Raw genomic sequence first — 16,892 nt, 5'->3', positions numbered from 1 at the left:
GGAAGACAGACTCAGGAGGCAAGCAGGATTCAGGCAAGTGGCAGACTTCTATTCAAGCAGAAACTGATTAATGCAGGGAGAGGGCCAAAGGATCTTCCCCAAATCTGGCCTCAACATGCAAACATGACTATTCACTTAATCTTTGGCTTAGGTTGGAAGAGAGATCAATGGCACACTCTGCTTTTTTAACTGTAAAATCAGTATTTGTATACATTTTGTATTAAAGTAATCAAATATAGCTGAGTCACTTGTCCTTCCCCCTTAATTACATGCACCCAATCCTGTAAATCACATTATTAAAATTAGATATCCCTGTGGTCAACTCCAGGTTCCCACAATCTTCTGGAAGAACCTATAATCTTTTTAGGCCTCGGGATCTTCCTATGCATCCTATTCTTTCACTTTTCAAAGTTACCGGCTATATACTCCTTTGGATCTCTCTCTGTCTTGCTTTTCTCTAAGGATAGTTTAAACTTTACTATTCATTGTATTCCATGTGCTGTCTTTATCAAACTCAGTTATTCCTGTTGTATTTCTCACTGTCCTAATTATATGTGTAAAAATACAAGAGTTCAGTTTAACTACTTGCTATAAGATTTGTAATATTGATTTCAGTTATAAAGTTTGTTAGGAAGTGCAAGGTTATACAGTTACTTCTGTTAACACTTTGTAACTAATGGGCTGTGAACAATTCATTGTGTTCAGGGTATAAGGGAAGGCATTTCTTGACACTAAATGACTTCCACATCTATGTTTTAAGTTTTTTTTCCTCCTGCTTGTGTTGTATTTTGGTTAAATATGTGTATCTATCCATTTTATGTTGAAACTACTTCTATGGTTATGTGAAGAACCTTCAACTAGAACCTATTGCTTAATTTTGCGAATAACCTTAAAGAAACAACTATTTACTACAAAATAACTTAAGCAGCTGCAAAGACAACAGCTAAGGGAGTTAACCTGGCTGGCTAATATGCTGACACTCACCTGATGTTATTCATTTTCTGGACAGTCATCTTTCATTAATGAGGCTGGCATCAATCACTTGTCTGTTTTTAGGCATCCTCTTATCAAAACTGTCTTAGACAGTTTCTCTTATGCCCCCTTTGCTGATCTTGGATTCATCCTTTTCAAAGGTACTATTATGTTTCATGATGTAAGCAGGCTGTTTAATTTTGCTTATTTTTTGTCTGCCATTTTGCGTAGTAGGCATGGGCCATTTTGGTATAAGCAGGTACAGGCCTACCCTACAAACTGGAACCACTTATTCCCATTTCTTGTGATGGAGGTGTTAACTGTCCCAACACCTCTTGTGTTCTTTGCTGAGCTAGCCTATAATTTGAAGAAAAAAATTAGTTTTCTGTGAAAGGTGTTATACTTCAGTACTTAAACAAATTGGAACCACATGCGCCATCCAGAATTATACAAGCTAGCCATTTCCTTATCACCAGATTGAGTGTTTTATTTGCTTTCATGCTAGTTGATCGAATATTAACCATATTATTGCTTAACTTGCTTAGTTTTAAGTAACATTTCTTTGGTGAAATGGCACCTACTTAAATATTTGGATTTCCAACACATTGTATTTTGTTGCTAGGATGTTAACAGAATGTAGAGAATACAGACCTTGAGTGAAACACAAGGCTATTGCCTCATTTTTATGCTCAGGTGACTCCATAGTAATCTGAAATCTGGGAATTTATCATGTTTCATAGCACCGATTATTTTATGTAAAATTTATTGGATGCAATTTGAAGTTTGTTTTTTCTCACTTCTGACAATGCAGGGTCCTACTATTTGAGGAGTAAAATATTTACAGCATTTGTTCAGCTAGTCTATAGCCTTAAAATACATTTCTTGTGTGGAGTATGACAATGTATGGAATACATCTGAATTTTGATTTTTACAGGCACATTAAAACGAAGACGACAGCAACAGCAGCAACAGGCAATGCAGCCATCACGCCAGAGACAGAGAGAGAACTATCAGATGGGACACTTGAGACACTAAACTGAAGCATTTGCCTTGGATCTTCCTAGTGCCTACAGCAGGAAATTTCGTTCCAAAGAAAACCTGTTCCTGTCATTTTGTCTCAAATCTGATAGAAAGCTTTTAGATTCTAATATTAGAAGGAATTGGGATACTTGTGATGGATGCAGTCTCCAGTTCAAAATGGAGATTAAAATGTCCTCAGTGCCCCTTTAAATTCAGTCTTAATGATCCAATCATGTTTGGAAAGATTTTTTTGATGAGGCACCATAAAGTCATACGAGATTATTCTTACTCTTGGCCATTGTGATCTTTTTGCCTTGCACAAATATGCGACTGTAAGTAATGCTATTACTGCTGCCAATTTCAAGCTTTTATGTATGATAACACAATGTAGAAATTATTTGGCTTATGAAAATTTTTTTCCCCGAACTTCAGCCTGTACTTTGAACTCACATTCATACATCTTTCTAAAGTTGTATGCAAGTAACCTGATAATGGATTTAGCTGTAATACATGCATTTCTGCTGTTTAAGAAAAAAAAAATGCTGTTTGATTGCCATACTCAGGATAATGCAAGTCGCAAATAATCTAAGACCTCTCTATTTATAGCAGCAGTTAAATGGTGAAATCATGAAATTCGGCTTTAAATTTAAAATCTTTATTGCCACCATTTTTTTCAGCTGATACCGGCAATGAATAACTGCTGAGGTGTACAGCTCTAGACTGAATGCTCTGGATTGGGGATGTGATAGTTGTAATTCATTAAGTTTAATAAATTATGATCGTTCAAGATTTAGTGTAAAATTGGCACTATTTGATTTCATTATTAGGAAACTTAGCTAGTGTGTTCTGAATTTTGCTGGAAATTGGTGCAGATATGCCTGAATAACATTTTCAGTTTTTGCTTTATGACGTGTGAAAGAATTGTGACAAATCATTTTTATATTTTGGGATTTAGGTTTGAGATTTGGGATTATATTTTTTTTAAATACATCTGTGAATTCTGATAATTATAAGGGCAACCACTGAATAGCAGGTGCTCCACTTTTACAGAGAGTTAAGCTCTTTAAGGGGAGTTTAGATATTTCTATTAATAATAATTGAAACTGCTGAACAGCAACTTATAAATTCAACAAAAGCAAAGTGTTTACTTAGAGATATTAAATAAAAAATTGGATGTCTGGCAGACATGCCAAAATGATAAAATAGCATGATCTATTTTCCTCTTTTAAATAGTTAACTTGTACAGTAGTCAAGGACATTTTTCAAAATACAGCTTTTTGTACATGATTTAGAAGACAATTTTGTATTGGAAACCCGACAATTGATGTCTGATTCTACAGAATCCTGAATAATTTGAACAATTGGAAATAAAGGTTTTTTTTTACTTTTTAAATCATTTTCTTTTATTTTACCTGGTACGGCTCAGTGGGTTTGTATATCAAACAATGAACGTACTTTTGATAAAGTGTATTTAAGAAAAATCTAGAGTATTAAACATTTCATATGGTCACATTTTGCTTGTATTATCCTGTGGTAGGACATGGGCAGGACTCTGCTGCCTAGTTCTTTTTATTTCAGTCTTTAATCCTCCTTCAGTAGATATGCACTGAACCATACATTTCAAGATTAGTTCTGATAGATATGAGGAATCCTCTAAAAGAAGACAAAACAATACTACTGTCACATTTTAATGCCCACTGTGTTTTATACAGTAAATTTTGTTCACTGGGAAATTTTTACTAAAAGTTGCAAGAAGTATTGTGCAAAGATAATGTAAGTTTTTTTTGAAGTACTTGAAATGCATTAATAAAGAATAGACTTGATTGACCAAATGAATGTGTTAATTTATTGAAGTTAACTGCAAGTCCTGGAGAAGGCATCATTCTGAATTTTAGGGCTTTTCACTGTGTTGTACATTGAATCGTTTTAGTGGTGTCTTATATTTGTGTTTAAATATTGTGGTCTGCAGTTATTCCAACTTCTAAGAACTGATTCCAGAAATGTCTCTGCTGGTGTAGTATGTTGTCTGAGGTTCTTCTGATTTTCCATGTAAAATTTATTTGAATGTTCAGGCATTGTTTAGTCGAAAGTTGTAAACTGAAACATTAATAACTTCTGTATCAGCAATGCTCCAGTCAGCCCAAATTCCTATGACCGCATTTGCTGAAATATTATTTTTGGATTTTATTTTTCACTAAACTGACATGCACTGTTCTTTTCAGTTTGCAGTGGAGAATTTCCCAATATCTGGCAATTTAAAAACATTTTGTGCTGACACTTTTTAATTGCATTAGTGTGGATGGTTCTTTTTTACTACGATAACCTCTGATAGACTCTGGTATGAAGTATACTTCCTGTTATGTGATGTGGGAGACAACCAATATAATTGCAGATGAAAGTGTTTTATTCCAACCAAGGATCCTTTTTTTTTGTCCAGTCTGTTCTCTACCTTTCCAGCACCCAGAATCTAAAAATTAGAGAAGAGCTTTAAATGTAATAAGTGCATATTTTATCAGCAGATTTTCAGTCTAGTTTTCCCAGTTCTTCCTGCAGATTCCTCCTCTTCATGAAGATTATAAAATTAGTTTTAAATCAGCAAATTTGCAGAGCAAAATGGAATCATTATTAAGGTGTATGGCATCAAGTAAGAATAATACCTCAAAACAGCTTGTAACACCATAAAATGTAATTATTATAATTTGGAGTGAAGACTCTTATTAATATTTATTTAGTGGGTTCTACAATCGGCCTTGCCTTGCAACAGAAAAGACAATTATGTTAAGTCTAGTCACATTTTTATTCCATTGTTTGGGTGAAATAGAACTAATGCAGTATTCAAATCCACCAAGAATTCCCATTCCACTGCCATCTCATTGGTTGCCTGTATGAAACCTGCCACTTGGATGGTATTAAACTGGAATAGACTAGGAATACAAGATTATCTGGAAATTTTAGCTTTGGTCAGGTGTCTGCCCTTCCACTGAAAATGTTAGGTTAAAGTGAAACATTTAGACACTAACACTCCTGCAATGAGACTACTGCTACAAGTTTGCAAAATGCTCAAAACATGAAAATTGCCACGTAAAGCTCTGTCAGTTGTTCCTCTTATGTGCAGAGATCAGCATCAACACTCGACAAGACTATTCTAACACACTTGTCACCATTCCATATTTTAAGAAGGATAGGTAATAAGAAGAGCCTGATGGCTAACTTTCTTTTTCTGACTTGGAAAAATAATACACAACATTTTGACCAAGCCAAGTTGAAAGTTCAGACAACAAATTTGCTCTTTTACCCACTCTGGCTGTTATGTCCACCTATTTTTTTTTTAAAAAGTGTGGTTTCTTGCAAAATGGAGTAATTATCATCTCCACAAAGTGATGAGGAAAAGGATGTAAAACAGCACACCATAATGATTGAATGTAAGTTTAATTCATTTGAAGCAACAAGTCAACAGTGCACAACATACCCTTTTTCCTGCACTACATTTGTTATTAATGCCATTGTGTTATTTTCAGGTCACATTACATCAGCAGAGACTTCAAAGCTATTACTGTAGTTGAAATGTGATACCATCAATCTTACTGTCACAATGTGAGAAAGAAAAGGAAGATTAGTTGAGGTGCCTTGAACAAAATTTTGTTGGATGTGTATTAAATGCAGTGGGTTTTTCATTGTACATGGTTCCCTTTATTGGATGCTATTATAACCAACCAAAGCTTGAGAACAAGAAATTTTGTATTCTACAGGAATATTTAACATGCCACATTTTAGGATAACAAAATAAATTTAGGTGTGAATGTGTACAATCTATGTCTGTAAATTTGTTGAACCCTTTTAATCAAATGATTACTCTCTATTATATTTTATCCATTGTAACCAAAAATACAACGTAATACCACAACTTCATTCTATTCTAATTGAATAACATTCCAGTCTTTCAGGATCCTTCCGTATAGAAAATTTCAATTTTGCAACTTTTGTCTCAAATTCAGAATCCTGACTGTTGGAGGCACTCCTCAGTCTGTTCTAGTTGGATGTTTTGATATCTAGGTCCTAATGGTTAAAATTTAGCATGATGGATGAGGTGCAACAATATTCTTTCTTAACATATTTGTTATTACAAGGTTTTGTGTTTTACCCAAGGAAAACTTTCTGAAGGTCCTTTCTTTGGATTAAAAAAAAGTAAAATATACATATGCTTGAATACATGCAGAAATATATTGTTACCACTCTTCCTGTTTTTAACCACAGTATTATTTTTAGTCTTCACTGCAACACTTGTGCTAAATAGGTTGTCTGTATTGATGATGGGCATACATTATTGGTCACAGAAGTGCTGAATTTTAAGTTGTTAAAATTCCAAATTAAATTTAATGCTCTCATATCTATATCCTTCAGTAACCTTTTCTGATGATGGCATCAAATTTTTAGATCAAGCACTTCCTTTCAAAAGTCAGGCCTTTGTTTCAAAAGAGGAACTTTCAATGTAAATGAATATTATGATAATTTTAGAATAGAATGAAGTATATTTATGTGTAAACTCCTTGTGACTGATGAGAATTATATTGTCCCTCACTCTTAAGTAAGCAATTTCATGACCAAGTTGTTTCTACATTAAGTAAATGGGCAGCATGGTGGCACAGTGGTTAGCACTGCTGCCTCACAGTGCCAGAGACCCAGGTTCACTTCCCACCTCAGGCAACTGTCTGTGTGGAGTTTGCACATTCTCCCTGTGTCTGTGTGCGTTTCCTCTGGGTGCTCCGGTTTCCCCCCTCAGTCCAAAGATGTGCAGATTAAGTGAATTGGCCATGCTAAATTGCCTGTAGTGTTAGGTGAAGGGGTAAATGTAGGGGAATGGGTCTGGGTGGGTTGCTCTTCAGAGGGTCAGTGTGGACTTGTTGGGCCAAGGGGTCTGTTTCCACACTAAGTAATCTAATCTAATCATCATTACTGATTTTTCAAAAAAAAACTTTCTACCCATCTGTATAGATTGGAGTTTTTAAAATTGAAGTTATGGTTAATGTTTACATTTTTCTTCCATCATAAAGGTTGCCTGTCAGAATGTACTTCTGATTTTTAAATGAATTTTGTGATCTGATGAAATCTTTGTTCTTGCCTTAAATTGATATTTTGTGCTTCAGTCTTCTGTGATGTCTATTGCTTCTATAAGCTGAACATCTAACAAATTTTTTCTCTTGGGCTGGTTGAAGTTGCGTATTGGTGTTGTTTGAAGAACAGAAGGTGATTCTGAAATTTTAAATAAAAAATGTTAATTCTCCTCCTCTTAATCAATGGCAATAATGCAATGGAATTTTGTCATTCATGATTACAACTTAATGTTGAATAGTTTGTGAACTATTTAATCATGTAATGGAGTAGCTAAGAACCATTTCATCATGTCCCTTCTCTGTACCAATGACTTACTGTTAATTTTACTGTCTTGATTCCACAACACAATTAAAAAAATAAAATTTAAGTACTAATCCACCTTTGTAGCAATATTGAAAGTGATCAGAACTTGACACAATTTGTAAAATGCATATTTTTTTGCACACTTTCACTTTTCTTCAAGTAGTCCAATATAATAATGTAAATCTTTTTTGATAAAACCCTATTCTATATATTCGCTTATTTACAGTTGTGGATTTTGGAATAAGTTGTCAAAGCCACATAGACCATTTCCCTCAAAATTGCAATGTGATAAGAGATTCTAACTTGTTTTGATTTGCAGACTAAATAAAAGCTGCACCACTGAATTAACAATTAACACCAAGAAGCATTGAAACAGTTACAGCTAGCAATAAAAGTTTAAATCATCATTGTCCTGATTTGAGTGAGTACATTCTTGAAGAGTTTAATGAGAATATTGTTCACTTTGTTAATATCGTTAATGAAAATACTGGACAAATAATGATATCACTGTATAAGCTCCTCAAATTAAGTGTTCCAACATCAATAAAGTATACAGTTGCCAACAAATGCCTAGAATCTAAATAATTTTTAATATTTTTTCTGTGTAAACATTGGAATAACTTGAGTAAACAGTGTTATCAATTTTAACCGAGAAAGAGGTTTTCTGTTGGTCCCTTTTCTTTTTAGCACCTTATGCAGAAAAATATAATTTGAACTTGTGTACTTTTAAGGACTTGAGAGAATGGATTTGATTAGTTGGCATTAAAAGTAATCTGACAAACAGATGCATCTATTTTTTCATTACTTACTTATGCTGTGTTTCTCCAGCTTTGACATATACTTTTCTTATTACGAGCTCTGAATTCAGATAATTCTGTCTCCATGGAAAATATGCTTGAACAGTTTCCCAAAGATTTATCCAAGGCACAGAAGTTTCCCACTTGAATTTCAACATGATCAAATCTCCAATATTAACATCAGTATGAATCAGAAAAGAATATGTTTTGTTGGTAGTGATGCTTTCAACTCTAAAATAAAATCAAAATTGCCACACTATAATCAAAAACCAATGTAATTTCAATCAATTTTTTCTATCTGCTTTTCTTTAATTTACTTGGAAAACAAGTAAACTGTTCCACTGGACAGGTGTAAGTACAAATACGCATCTTGTTTGAAGAAAATGCAAAGTCTGTTAAGAGGAAATCAAAATGGTACATGCAAAGTTCAGTCTTTTAAGGAATGTACCTATGCCTTATTGTAGACTTCAGTAGATCCAGAGTCCATTTATTTTGGGACATTGTTTTTCCTTGTTAGTAAATTAGCTTTATTTCTTTCCATAAGTCTAATGCGTTGTGGCCTTTGTCCTGTCAATTATTCTTCTTTCATGGGATGTGAGCTTTGCTGGTTGTTTACTGCCTATTGCTAGTTGCCCTTGAGATGATGATGAGCTGGCTCCTTGAACCATACATATAGTGCTGTTAGGGAGGGATTCCACAGAAACTCACCCTTATTAATGACATTATGGGTCATTAAATCTCCAATTATACAAAGAATTTATTTCCATAAATCAATATCTCACAATCTCAATTACTGCTTACATCCAGGTAGTTAAAATTACTCCACGGACTTCATTTCCAAGGTTTCCTGAAACTGGTCAAAAGTACCTAATTACTGACATTTCTGCTTTATTCCAAACAGCTAGGTGGCTACCTCTGAATTTCTCTCAGCTCCAATCTTAGCTGTGCCAAGAAAATCCTGCTTGTGGGCATCTTTGTATTCTTCACTGAACAGTCAATAGCTCTCTGGGATTTTTTAAAAAAACCTTTTCAACAACTAACAGTAGCCCTATTATTGGGTAGAATAGTGCTGGAATCTCCAAGGCTGGTAGCTTCTCATTAATGGACATGGAACAAATGGATTTTATCACAACCATAGTTCAAATATTATAAGATGGAAATAGTTTCATTAGAAGTAATTGCAAAAGTTTTGTTAGGATCAATTCACCTAAGATTGGTAATGCTGCAGAAACCAATACCATTTATCTCAGAATCCTGAAGAAATTCTGGGATTCAAATGCTTGTCATTGATTCATCTATTCACTAACTAGTTGAGGTCCCAGTTGGTCGCCTTTAATAAACCAGTTGTTCCGCTGGTCCCTTTATTTAAAATGTAATCAGGTTCTAGAAATTATAGGCTAGGAGTTTGACAATAGTAATGGGGAAATTACTACAACATGCCTATGTTATTATGGATAATCAATGTGACTTTAAACCCTTGGTCACGTCATGCTATTATGATGAAGTTTGAGAAGAAATTTAGATTTAGATTACTTACAGTGTGGAAACAGGCCCTTCGGCCCAACAAGTCCACACCGCCCTGCCGAAGCGCAACCCACCCATACCCCTACATCTACCCCTTACCTAACACTACGGGCAATTTAGCATAGCCAATTCACCTGACCTGCACAGCTTTGGACTGTGGGAGGAAACCGGAGCACCTGGAGGAAACCCGCGCAGACGCGGGGTGAATGTGCAAACTCCACACAGCCAGTCGCCGGAGGTGGGAATTGAACCCGGGTTTCTGGGGCTGTGAGGCAGTAGTGCTAACCACTGTGCCACCGTGCCACCCAAAGTTCTGGATGAACATCTGTGAGTTGATATTTGGAGAAGAAATAGTCTGATGACTACATAAATAAGGAAGGCATAGACCCTATGGTGCTTTAGTTATTTCAATTAACTACCAATCCAATACAGTAACTTATAACAGAAGGCAATTAGTAATGCACATGATTGGGCCCTGAATTCAATTGGAGATCCAGAGGGCTATGTACCACGACTGTTACTATTATTTTAGTTAATAGTTTAGAGTACTTAAACAGAAGATCCCTGGAGCTTTTGCAAGTGCAGAAAGTTTCCCCCAAAGAGCCCAGTGCATCAAATGCTGACTCCCGTATGAGTGACCCCCGTTTCTGGGACTGGTTGACCATCAATCCCCTCTGCTGCTCAGCCATTCAACCACATTGTTAGACCTGTACTTCAAGACACACTATGGATATTTGGAAGATTCCTAGATAACGGGGTAGAGTTGAATACTTTGAAATAAACATTTCTTGAATTCTGTACAATTTAGTATTTTGAGTTTTACTTAAAAGAAATGTGACTGTCCTTTGCAAAATCATATTTATTTAGTTCCATTCAAGAGCAACCTGTTAAACTGAACAGAAAATGTTTTCATAAGTTTTTGATCATGGGAGACTGAGGTGGCTAATGCTCTCTGTAGGCAATCTTTTTCATTTGCCCGTGGGATGTAAATATCACTGTCTAGGCCAGCATTTATTCGTTATCCCTAAATGCCTCAAAAGCAGTTAAGAGTCAAACACACTTCTGTGGATCTGAAGGATAGCAGAATTCCTTCCTGAAAGGACATTGGTGAGCCAGGTTGGAATTGCGTATCTTCTTAATTGATCAAATTGATGAATTAAAATGAGGTGAAAAAACCAAAATATAGGTTGGATTAAGAAGGAAATAAATATATTTTAAGTCACCAATGATTACCGGCTGAAGAAATGGGAACTCATGCTTGTAAAAGCTAATTTTCAGTGCCAGGGAGAATATCTGCCACTAGTTCAGATATAAAAAGAGTATGTAGACTGAAATCTGCAACCCCTAACTTCTGTAATGAGTTTCATCTATACAATGTCAGTGTAGGATCTCAGTGCTGTGCAATAATTTTGAATTGGGAAATTGATCGTGAAATGCTGTTTTCATGCAGCTTAAAGAACCTTCTGAAGCATTGCAGTTGGCAACTTCTGGATTTTTGTGATGATCAACATATGGGTCTTCACCTGAAGCTACTGTCTAAATTGTAAATAAAAAGCAGTGAACATCATTAATTTGGCTTTTTACAGTAAATCCTGGCCCAATATGTGGAATTACTATGTCCATACCAAATAACATTTTTTTTTCTTCTAGAAGCTCTTCCACACAGCTGTCCTTTTTCCAGATTGTAGAGCAAAGCAAGAGAAATAGGGTTTAAGTAATATGTAGATGAGCTCTGGGATAAGCTGTGATGTAACTGTGACTTCAATGTTAATATCCTGCTAGAACGTTGGAAGCTATGCAGCAGAATATGCTGCTCAATGGCCTCACCACCATGTAGAGTCTGTTAATAAAAGTTGCTTATAAAGTAAGCTGAAAGTCGAGCCTGAATTTCAATGAAGATTGCAAGAAACAGCAGATGGCTGAGTGGCCAGCACTGCTGCCTCACAGTATCAGGTAGCCAGGTTGGATTCTATCACTGGGGGACTGTGTGGACTTTGCACATTCTCCTCATGCCTGCATGGGTTCCCTTTGCTTTCTCTGGTTTCCTCCCACTATCCAAAGATGTGCAGGTTGGGTGGATTGGTTATGCTACTTTGCCCAAGATGTCCAGGCTAGGTGGGTTAGCCATGAGAGATGCAGAGTTAGAGATGATGTGGGTCTAGGTGGGATGTGGTTCAGAGGGTTAGTACAGATTCACTGGGCTGAATAGTCTGCTTTCACACTGTCGGGATTCTATGCTATTGAATAACCCATGCTAAGACAGGAACTCCCTTAATTATTCTTCAAAGTCTATTCCATTTGTGCTCTGGATTGGTCTTGTTATTCTTTGCTGTTACACTTTTAATGCAATTTATCTTTTTCTCATTGTGACCAAAATGTACATATGAAACACTCCAAGATTGACAAGCTTTGCTGAAACATATGCTGCTACATTTGCTATATTAAACTAGTCTTAAAACAGATAGTATAAAAATAGAATGTTTGAGAGGAGATGAGCTAGCTCTACATGGGGAGAAAAATGAAACACTGGCTTGCAGTGAGGAAATACAATAGCAATAGTATTGTACTCTTTAATCCAACTCTCTGCTATCACTAGCTTTGAATGAATGTACTAATGCCATTACTACCATTGCAAGATGGACTGTCTAGCAAATGCAATCACAATGATGTATTTTGATCTATGACATTAGCTTGCAATGGCAAAACCAGGTGGTTTGCCAGATGCTGAACAAGTGTGATTGATTGTTTAGTTTGCCACTAATGAAATGTGCAAGTCCCCCTTACCATTGTTCATCTACACTCTTTATTTACACAAATGTTTTTGTGATGTCACTAAAGGTACTTTATATTTGAACAAAGGCAAACACAACTTTATATCAATGTCATCACTATTTGGTGAAGTGGTAGAAATATTCTGTAAAAGCAAAAAACAAAATATGAATTGTGTGATTGTTTATTATTTTGAACCATTTTAATTCATTATCTCAAATCATCATTAAGACAGGTCAATAATCTCCCAGAAACTGTTCTCTCTTCACATAATCCAAGAGTAAAATCAGATTAACTGTGGTGGCTGAGTACTTTATGTCAAATTGGCCACAGCACGATGATTTCTATTGCCACATTATTCTGCTTTGTTGTAGTTAATGTTACTGCAATCTAGTAGGCAGTTTCTGTGTTTCACCTTATGTGAATAACAGTGTTGCATATTAGAATTTTAGTGTTATCATATGTTATTTTATAACTTTTAAACAACAAAGTTTCAGTGATAAATAGTACTGAAGAAGGAGACTATGATGGTATCAAAAATACAATACTTGCTGATCTTTCTTGAAATGGATACTTTGATTAAAGCTCACGTTGTTCCCTGGTTTTTAAGCATTGTCTCAATATAAATTGCAACAGTTCTTTTGTAGCTGAAGACTTTGATTGTTTATTCATAGTAACTTGTGAAATGTGTTTATTGAATTAATATTAATACATTAATAGAGATTATAAAATCTACTAGCATTTACTTTGTATATGCACATTTGTATCTTTTATGTAATAATTGTAAGATTTAAAATCTAATATAAATGCTTACAAACTATCCAAATCTCCAAATTAATACTTTAGGAAGGATATGAGGCATGTTCTCACTTAATATGCAACAATTTAAGATTTGTTCCTGATACCAAGTAGGTTAAAAACAGAATGCTGACAAATATACTGAGGTCCTTCTGATACCTAATATTGGACAGTCAGAATTTCATTGTCTACTTAAAGTAATAATTGTATTGGGGTTCTATGTGCAACATATAGAAGTTATTTCATCAATAACTCAGGATGTTGTCCCTTAAAATAAAGAATTAATTGATTGAGAAAGTCCTTTTTAAAAGAATTTTTAAAACTCCATCACTACATATTTACATTTGTTTCTTTTCTCCCAAATACTTGATGCCTCATATCTCTTCTTAAATACAATAATTTTATTTCTACATTATTTAATCGAGTGTTTTTTTTTCTGGTGAACAGATTCTGTGTTTCAGCTTGTATGAATAATTCACAACAGGCAAAATCAACTTTTCTTTGTTCAAGATTCAACTAATCCCTTTCTAACAAGATTCTTCAAACCCAAAAGTTATATCTGGAGCTTCAGTCAAAAGGAAGCAAAGTCTGTATAAGAAAAGGCCATTCTATCATTTTCAGATAAGTTTTTGTCTCACCATATTTATCCAAATAAGACTGGCTGACTGCTAAAACACTTTTTGTAATTGCATCTCTAGAGTACATCTTTATTTGTTCTTGGGATGAGAATGTTTCTGCTAAGGCCAGCATTTAATTCCCATCCCTCATTTATATCTATTCACATCAATAAAATGCTTACAAAAATTATTACTTTAAGTAGACAATGCTTACTGTTCACAATTTCAATGTTTTTTTCTGCCTTTAGAAACCATACTGAACTATCAAATCAATTCCTTACACACTCTAACAGTATAGAATTAATAAAATGGAAAACAGATTGAATAAAATAAATTATTTATAGATCTCTGAAGAAAACATAGTACTCACAAGTTGATTGGTATGTTTTCAACTTCATCTTCTGTTCCAACCAAGGAAACTTTGAGAGAAGGTTCTTGTTTATTGTGTTCTGTGTGTTTGATGAAGCGAATCTTGAATTGGTAATGATAAACTGAGAAAATTCAAATAAATAATGAGTTGGAATTTGTTTCAAAAGATACCACAGTACTTTAATAATCTTGGACTCCTTTTCACTTTTAACTTTATTCTCCCCTCTCCTGAAGATATTAACTGTTGCTAAGTACAACTGAATGGATACTTGATCTCTAAAATCTTGTCCATATGCCCTTCCTTGAAAAACGTTGTTAGGCTACATGAACATAGAACATCATAGCTAGTTCCAATCTTGTTGACACATAATGCATACTTGTGCTTTGTTGTCTCTAAGTAGAGTTTGAAGTGGAGCCAGACCTGACTTCTCATCTCTGCAGCCTTGGCAATCCACTGCTGTGCCAGCTAAGATTAGCTAAGTGGAAAAGAGAGATTCAAATGCAGGAAGGGGTTCATTTGAGTATTTAGTATTGAATCTTAACAGCAACATTGCTTGGTTTGGAACAAAAATAATATCAATGGAAATATTTGGACACATTACCTTTGTACGGCATATTCGCACGAGTTTTCAAATACATTTTCTTGCTTCTATGTGTATGGATCCTTTTCATATTATAACCTAATGTGTTGCATCGATTCTTCCTGCAGCTTAAACAGACTCCTTTGTCAAATGTGCTCAAGTCATTGCATTGATATGCAACAATTTGTTTGTCTTCATTTAGCAAAGAATCAATGAATAAGTGCACGGATCGCTCATGCGCACACTTCACAGTTTGTGTAATACCTGTAGGACCATGAAAGAAATGAACAGTTGCTACAACAACCATCAGTTTAAAGTTTGAAAAAAAACATCAGCAACTGTAAAATTTTTGGCACCTCTTGATTGCTGGATGGCATGTGATGTAAAACTACCTGCAGCATAATACAAGGCAGGAACGAAGGCAATCATTGACCACCTGGAGATAATATTTACAGCAATAAATAATATCCACCATTACTCAGTTATGTATTATAGAAATGAATCTCTTAGTATGTTAGATTAAGATTCTTCTCACAAGTACACTATGATTCTGAATTCAATTTGTTAATTCACTGCATGTGCTGTGAAATTGAGCAAAATAGTTCAGATTCACTGGTGGTATTTTAATGCTAGCAACAAACCGTTAGGATAACATTAATGAAAAAGATGTGCAAACCTCTCATGCACATAAGGAAGTCTAGCTTAGTATGGTAAAGAAGTTTTCCATTAATTGAACACTGGATTATGTAGTAATGGAGATAAATACTAATTCATAAATTGCATATGGTTTAATTTATATTTCACTACAGCCTTCATGTATCCAACTACTGTTAGAGAAGATAGCTACACCGTGGACTTTTTGATGTTGGAGAATGTGTACTGAATCAGACAGAATTATAGTCTACCTGTTCCCTCTCTTCCAACTTCCCAGAATCCAAAAGTGCACCCTCCCCACTGCACCCCAATGCCACCCACCGACCCCCCCCCCCCCATACAAATGACTAAGGTTCTTTTTGTCCACAACGTTGAATGCAGTGATTCGGGCTTGGAACTGACAAGTGAGCCAAGACATTTCTGTGAATAGCCATTCCTATAAAACTGGCGGGCTGGAATGTAGACTATTCACTGATGAGATACATCACATTCAAGTTATCTTTTAGTTTTAAATTGGCAACGCACTAGCATGGATCGAGGATTGGCTAACTGGCCGAAAGGTGGGAGTGTGGTTAAAGGGGGCTTTTGTAAGATGTCAACTGGTGATGAGTGGATTTCCACAGGGGTCAGTGCTGGGACCTCAATTATTCATGTTATAGATTAATGATCTGGACAAAGGAACTGAGGGCACTGTTGTTAAGCTTGCAGAAGACACAAAGATAGGTAGAGTGACAGGTAGTGTTGAGGAGGTGGGGAGGCTGCAGAAGGACTTGGAAAGGCTGGGAGAGTGGTCACAGAAGTGGCAGATAGAATACAATATGGGAAAGTGTGAGGGTGTGCATTTTGATGCAAAGAATAAAGGTGTAGACTGTTTTCTAAATAAATTCATAGAGTCACACTGCTTGCAAACAGATCCTTCAGTCCAACAAGTTCATGCTGACCATGTTCTTAAACTAAACTCATCCCAACTGGCTGTGCAAGGCTAAATATCCCTCCAAACTTTTCCTATTCATGAACTTATCCAAAGTCTTTTAAATGTTGTAACTGTACCTGCATCCACCACTTTCTCTGGCAGGTCAATGGGAAAAGGCTTCGGAAATCTGAAGCACAAAGTGATGTAGAAGTTTTAGTTCAGAATTCAATTAAGGTTAACACATCGGTTCAGATGGTAGTTAGGAAGGCAAATGCAATTTTAGCGTTCATTTCAAGAGGGATAGAATACACAAGTAGAAATGTATTTCTGAGGCTGTATAATGCTCTGGTCAGACCACATTTGGAATATTGTGAGCAGATTTAGGCCCCGTATGTAAGGAATAATATATGGCTTAGGAGGGCGTCCAGGGGAGATTCACAAGTCATTCATCCTCTGGTTAATC

General features: G+C 35.4%; 2 protein-coding genes across 3 annotated transcripts in view; one reads left to right on the top strand and one right to left on the bottom strand.

Annotated features, from left to right (window-relative positions):
- Nucleotides 1–3,824, top strand: part of adam10a (ADAM metallopeptidase domain 10a) — a 156,673-nt gene extending 152,849 nt beyond the window's left edge. For both annotated transcript variants that reach the window (XM_072565017.1, XM_072565016.1), the window contains one exon: nucleotides 1,907–3,824. In XM_072565017.1, coding sequence (XP_072421118.1) covers nucleotides 1,907–2,007 — 101 coding nt within the window. In that variant the 3' untranslated portion in view covers nucleotides 2,008–3,824. The remainder of the gene's footprint in view (nucleotides 1–1,906) is intronic.
- Nucleotides 3,825–5,415: 1,591 nt separating this feature from the next.
- The window catches only part of lipca (lipase, hepatic a), a 96,861-nt gene continuing 85,384 nt past the window's right edge, over nucleotides 5,416–16,892 (bottom strand). Inside the window, exons 6-9 of the mRNA XM_072565018.1 lie at nucleotides 14,884–15,126; nucleotides 14,283–14,403; nucleotides 8,217–8,435; nucleotides 5,416–7,242 (exon numbers count right to left, since the gene is read on the bottom strand). Of these exons, the coding sequence (XP_072421119.1) occupies nucleotides 7,113–7,242; nucleotides 8,217–8,435; nucleotides 14,283–14,403; nucleotides 14,884–15,126 (713 nt within the window). The 3' untranslated portion in view covers nucleotides 5,416–7,112. The remainder of the gene's footprint in view (nucleotides 7,243–8,216; nucleotides 8,436–14,282; nucleotides 14,404–14,883; nucleotides 15,127–16,892) is intronic.

Source organism: Chiloscyllium punctatum, chromosome 48 (assembly GCF_047496795.1).
Source record: "Chiloscyllium punctatum isolate Juve2018m chromosome 48, sChiPun1.3, whole genome shotgun sequence".
Taxonomy (NCBI): domain Eukaryota; kingdom Metazoa; phylum Chordata; class Chondrichthyes; order Orectolobiformes; family Hemiscylliidae; genus Chiloscyllium; species Chiloscyllium punctatum.
The sequence above is the reverse complement of the archived record's forward strand: the minus strand, read 5'-3'. Positions and strand labels throughout refer to the sequence as shown.